Below are 5,988 nucleotides of genomic sequence, written 5' to 3'. Positions count from 1 at the left end.
AGAGGCACATTGCTGCCCTCTTTTCCAGCAACCACAACAACCCTAGAAGGAATACTTTATGTTAATCGATTTGTATGTTATTTCATTTCCACAAGTGGGTTTCATAGGGGGATGACGATGGAAAAGGTTGTTTTAAAAAAATTAAATCTGAAATTACTCTTCCGTTAATACATGTCTTTTAGATTTGCTTGATCTTCCATGCTCCTTATACTTCATACTGTTTATTATGTCTTCCACTAGTGAGGGCTTGTAGTCTGCATATTAGATGACGTATGCAACAGTATTATATTCTGAAAATATTTTTAGTCAATTTGTATGATATTATTACATGATATTGACTCCCATTATTCATTTTTAATTGATTTATCAACTTTAGACTATTGATATACATATTCATATTTTATAATATTTGCTCATGTCAATATTATACTATGGATAAATTGTATAACTGTTGATTAAAAAGTAAGACTTGAGAATTTATCTTAATTGTTGATACATATGAAGATAAATACTAATTCCAACTAGCAAATGTTTGATGATCATAAATATACAATTATGTATATTATTTGAGAACTTAAAGAAGATGTTTTCCTTGGCCTCTAATTTTACAGGCATATGGATCTTTTTGATATTATAATTGATTTTGACCTTCCATAGAGTTGCACAGAAATTTTGAGGTGTTAACTCCTGACTTGTTTTACTTTCGTCTACCTGTAATTTCATATGCCGTTTTATATGTATCGTTTTATAGTCTATCAAGCATATGATATTCTGGTTCCTAGATTTCTTTTATTATACAGTCACCAAGTGGCATACCGGAAACTAGACCCCGGGGCATGACAATAGAAAGTTGGTTATATATTCAATAAGAACTTCTGCAAAGATATTCTAGTCTTGCAAGCTCTTTTTGATAATTGCTAACATTACTAACATCGAATCAGTTGCATAGATATCCAAATAAATCAACAAAAGTAGAAGCAAGAACATGGTCGATCAGCCAAATCATTGACGGTAAACAATTGTCAAAGACGATACAGCCCAGGAAAAGATTATCACAGAGACAAGAACAACAACGGCACGATCTTATTCTATGAGTCCCAATTTGACGTCGGGAAGAGGAAAAATCCTAACCTTTTGGCGATCAGCAAGAAATTTTGGAGGCAGCGGCGTCGGCCTCAAGGTACTTGCAGATCCGCTCGACGAACTCCCTCCCCTTGGCGCTGTTCTGCATGAACCTCTCGGCACAACGGTGCTCCACCTTCTCAGCCACGGCCGCAAGCGCCGAGAGCGGCTTGCAGCGGATCCTGGTCTCCTGCTGGAAGGCGGTCCACCCCTCCGGTCGCTCGGGATGCGGCCGGTAGGTGGACCGCTCCTCCACCTCGATCAGGCCACGTAGGCTGGCGTTGCGGATCACGATCTCCATGGACCGATCGCGCGCGTCCACCACGGTGGTCTCGACGCAGTGGCACACAACGGCCTCCTGACCGAGAATCCGGCGGAGTATGAAGGGTAGCGGCGGCGAGCGCACGGTAATCGAGCGGGTGGCTTGGAGGCGACCGGCGGCGGGGTCGAGGCGGCGTTGAAGCGTGTGAACGTCGACGACGTGGGAGAGGAAGTTGGGAGTGTCCGGATCCGTGAACTTGCGCCACGCCGCCGTCGTCACACGGTCCCAGGGGTGCCGGTAGATGTGCTCGTGCTTGTATGCGCGGACCATCGCGTGGATCGGAGGACGGCGGCAGAGATTAGGGTTTTCTGGCGGCCGAGGCGGCAGCGGAAGAAAGAGGGAACTTGTAAAGAACAGAAAAGAAGCGTGTCAACGGTGGGCCGTGACTCGCTGGAATCAGGCGAAAAAAGACTGAGTTGGTGAAGGAACAAAGCGAGTAGAAACATGGTGGCCTGTTTACTACGTTGGGTCCACGTCGAGGTACGAATTATAATTAATTATTTAATCTCGACACTAAATACCATTACCGCATCCTAAACACCTAAATGACCATAATTAATGCTCCCAATTCACTGCGTGTACGCTAGAAAGAGAGAGATAACAGACACAAACTTAATTAACAATAATATAATTAGTAAAATAGGGATTATAGTGTCATTAATTTTCCTAAATACATAATTTTCTCTTAAATTTTATATTTTATATAAAAGATATTTATATCAGTTACTTTATTTATTTTCTAAATTTAGATTTTATAAATAGTATATTTTTATATTTAGAAAATTAAATTTATTTCTAAAATATTAAAATATTATTTAATTTGGGAGAAAAACTAAATGAAATGAATGAATTAGATAATAAAAAATATGTATTATATAATTTTAGAATAGTTAATATAGTATATAATAAAAAATAATCATTTAAATTTAATAAAATAAATTTTAAAGATAATGGATTTTATCTTTCTCGAAGCCAGAATTATGGATCATAAATATTGCTTTGTATTTTTCTTTTGGGTGGACACTGTTCTGATAAATATATAAACTATGACGTCATTTCCATTCTGAAGATGCAATTATTGCAAGGACAAGTTTTTGCAATTTATCTTGAAAAGGATCCGCTTTAGTCTTGAGGACTCCAACAATTTAATTTTTGACGTCGATTTATTTAATTGCGAAGCATTTAATACAAAGGGAAAAACCTACTGCTCAAAGAGCATCCACAGCTCCTTCATTTGCAACAGAGAGCGGCTCCTTGCTCCCTGCATTTTTTTTTTCTTTTATTTTTTTATTTAAATTAGTTTTTTAAATTTGAGTTTTTATTTTAAAAAATAGAGATGAAAATTATATATAGAATAAAAAAGGTGGACTAAAGTTTTTTTTAATAGTTGACAAATATATAGATTTTTTTTATCTGTCATTGATGTGACATTGAATAAATTTTAAAAAAAAATAATAAATCTATTATTTTAACAGTTCCTTTAGTGCCCATCTTAAAAATACGAAGAAAGGTAAATATAAATATATAGATCATAAACATATGATAAATCATTATATCAGAGATATCATACACTCACACCATCACGTTCTGGAGGCATTGAATAAACTTTTAGAGGATCCATATTGCTGTGTTCATAAGGGCGAGAGAGCAATTTGGAGTTTATAGCATGGGATTTATAATATAAATCCTTTTTTATCAATTCACCCCTATTATATGGGCAGAATTTATAATTTTTTTTATAAATTGGTATTAAAATTTAACGACTGATTTATACATTTTTTTTTGAAAAAAATAGCATTGTACCCAACCATATAGGTAAAGTTTTGAAATTATCAAATTACATAAGGTAGTTTAAAAATAATTAAATCACGCGCCCACTTCTCATTTTACCCGTAATCAATTAACTAGTGTTAAAAATCAGTCGAATCGATTTCCATCTGAAAATCAACCAACTGATCTATTTTACAAATCTAATCGATTCAATAAATTACTATTCTCAATATATTGAGTTAAATTAATAATTGAGAGTGATCCTGTCCGAGTGCTGAGTCGACGGACGCTGGGGACGTGGCACGCTCCGCTGTCTCCGACTGGTGGTGTAGATCTCCGGCGAACCTGCAAAGAAGCCGAGCCGGGAAGGGTTTCCCGGCGACGACCCTCCGACGCTCAAGTCAGGCAACGAGAAGTGAGAGAGGCAGCGTAACTGTGGCTACAGTAGAGATTTGCACATACCTTCGTCGACGTCTGGGGGTCCTTATATAAGAGCCCGGGGAGGCGCGGACACGATTCTCGATGCGCGCACGCTTCCCCATACATATCTTAACGAGCCCATGTCAGAAAAGTACATCTGACACCATTCCGCAATCATCCGAGCATATCCAGGATGTGACGGTGGAAGCTTCCGTCGTATGATCCTGTGTACGGCTCGGCCGCCAACTCTGCTGCTTGTCGGCGGCAGACGTCTCGAGGATGATGTTATCCCCTGTCTCCTTTGTCCTCTTGCGCCTCCTGTCTGTTCCAGAGCCGAGCGATTCGGCCGCTCGGCAGGCATACCCCTTCTGCCCCGGTTGTAGGTATCGGTCCGACCGGGAGGACTCCCGGTCGTATCCTCGGATGAGATTGCTCTGGCCTCTTTATTGCCTTGTGCCCTGGCCGAACGGACAACCCGCTCGGACCTGAAACCTTTTTACCTTGAGTGTCGGAAACCCAACCCTTAGTCGGGTTGTCTTTTATTCGGCTCGGGGGATTCCCGGCCCTTCGGACATCTCATTCTGGTCGGTCGATGCCGGTCGGCCGGGTCTCAGGGTTGACTCTCTTGACCTTTGACCTCCACGTGTCGTTGACCTTCCGCCCACGAGGGTCCCCCGTCCTTACCACCGGATCACATGCCTCCCCTTCAAGTCTAGTCGAAGGAGGCGCTAAGTCCGACTGACTGGACCATGAGTTTAATCGAACGACATCTACTCTGCCGCTCCTGAAAGTGTACCTCCGTTCAGCTCTTGGGAGGTCCATCCAGCCAACCGGCGAGTTGATAGCTGTGCCTTGGTAGTTTTGATTTCTATTTGCCGCTTGGCGTGCCACCAATTCTAAAGACGGTCGGAGTCGGTGAGTTTCCTCGGAATTTGTGCCAATCCTCATTAAGCTGCCCACGCGCGAGTAATGACGCTCATTAAATGCCGCCCAATCGCTGGTCGCCACTTGGCAAGTCCGCCGTCATCGTAGGCGAGAGCGTCAGCTTCGATTGGACAAGCGTCGGTTCAAATCTGACGGTCCGATGCTAACGTTTGTTTCGATGACCTGGATCAGACGGTTGTGGTGGACCGAGTCTGGGGTTTATGAAGCGCCGACGCAGATTTCCCTTCCATCATTCCTGCCTTCGTGCCTTTGGTGCTTCCTCTCACGCCCAGCTTCCCGACACTCGCCTGTCTCGGTGCTCCGACGAACTTCCGACCTCCTCCTTCACGCTTTGTTCCCAATAAGCCTTCTCCTATCTCTACTTTCTTCCGTTTTCTCCCTTCTAGTGGTCTTTGCATCCGTTCAATATAGTTTCGGTCTCCTCCATCAACCCTTTCAATCTTCTTTCCTCGGTCCTTTATTCCTTGGTACTGTTTTGGCCATGGCTAGCACTTCGCAGCCTTCTGATCCCTCTCCTAGCCTATGGTATATGACCATGGTAAGCCGGTTTGACGAGAACGACGCGGGTCGCTTCCTTAACGAATTTGAACTTTCTCCTGACCATAGACTAGTTTTGGCCACCTCTTCCGATCGACCCCACAATCCACCGACCGACACCGTCTTCTTCTTTCGCGACCAATTTGTGGCCAGTCTGCGCTTCCCTCTACATCCCTTTATCCGTGAGGTTTGTAATTATTTCCGCATCCCGCTCGGCCAACTTGTCCCCAACTCTTTTAGGTTGCTGTGCGGCGTAGTAATCCTTTTCAAGCTGCACGACATTCCCTTAGTTCCCAAAATTTTCCATTACTTCTACTATCCCAAACAATCCGAGTGGGGTACTTTTCTCTTCTAATCGTGGATCGGTCTTGTCTTTTTCGACAAGATGCCGACCTCGAACAAGCACTGGAAGGAAAATTACTTTTACCTTCGCCTTCCCGAATGACCCTCCTTTCGAACCGAATGGCAGACTACTGTGCCGAGCCCGCCGGAACTCGGTAAATACAAGAGCCAGCCGGATTATCTTCATGCAGCCAATCTATTAGTCGGCCAGAGGTTCAGCATCAATAAGTTACTTCACGAGGGGGTGCTATACATATTCAGATTGAGCCCGATCCGAACAAAGCTTCCGAGCAGCATGAGTAAGTGCTTTCTCTATCCCCACTCCTTTTAGTCTAACTGATTTATTCTTCTTTTATGCAGGTGAAATCATGTGGCGTGCCAAGGCTACCGAGCGGATGAAATTGAAGGCTGCCGAAATAGAAGCAACAGCGGCTAAAGAGATGGCCGATCTGGGGATCGTGCCGGTCGGCTCCCGCGAGGGCGAGAGCGAAGAAGCTCCAACAGAAGCTCGCGAGTCTACCGATCGGATC

The 5,988-nt window shown here is 43.2% G+C and overlaps 1 protein-coding gene across 1 annotated transcript; it reads right to left on the bottom strand.

Annotated features, from left to right (window-relative positions):
• Positions 1-976: 976 nt before the first annotated feature.
• On the bottom strand, positions 977-1,851 carry LOC122032817 (PRELI domain containing protein 3A-like). Its single transcript, XM_042592133.1, has one exon. It carries the CDS (start codon positions 1,712-1,714, stop codon positions 1,142-1,144), a length of 573 nt encoding a protein of 190 aa, XP_042448067.1. The 5' UTR covers positions 1,715-1,851; the 3' UTR covers positions 977-1,141.
• Between the last annotated feature and the right edge of the window lie 4,137 nt (positions 1,852-5,988).

This window comes from Zingiber officinale, chromosome 1A (genome assembly GCF_018446385.1).
Source record: "Zingiber officinale cultivar Zhangliang chromosome 1A, Zo_v1.1, whole genome shotgun sequence".
Lineage (NCBI taxonomy): Eukaryota > Viridiplantae > Streptophyta > Magnoliopsida > Zingiberales > Zingiberaceae > Zingiber > Zingiber officinale.
Note: the sequence above shows the minus strand (reverse complement) of the source record. Positions and strands in the feature narration are given on the sequence as shown.

Coding starts and splice junctions, on each gene's coding strand:
- LOC122032817 (XM_042592133.1), bottom strand. CDS start 1,714: ATGGTCCGCGCATACAAGCACGAGCACATCTACCGGCACCCCTGGGAC.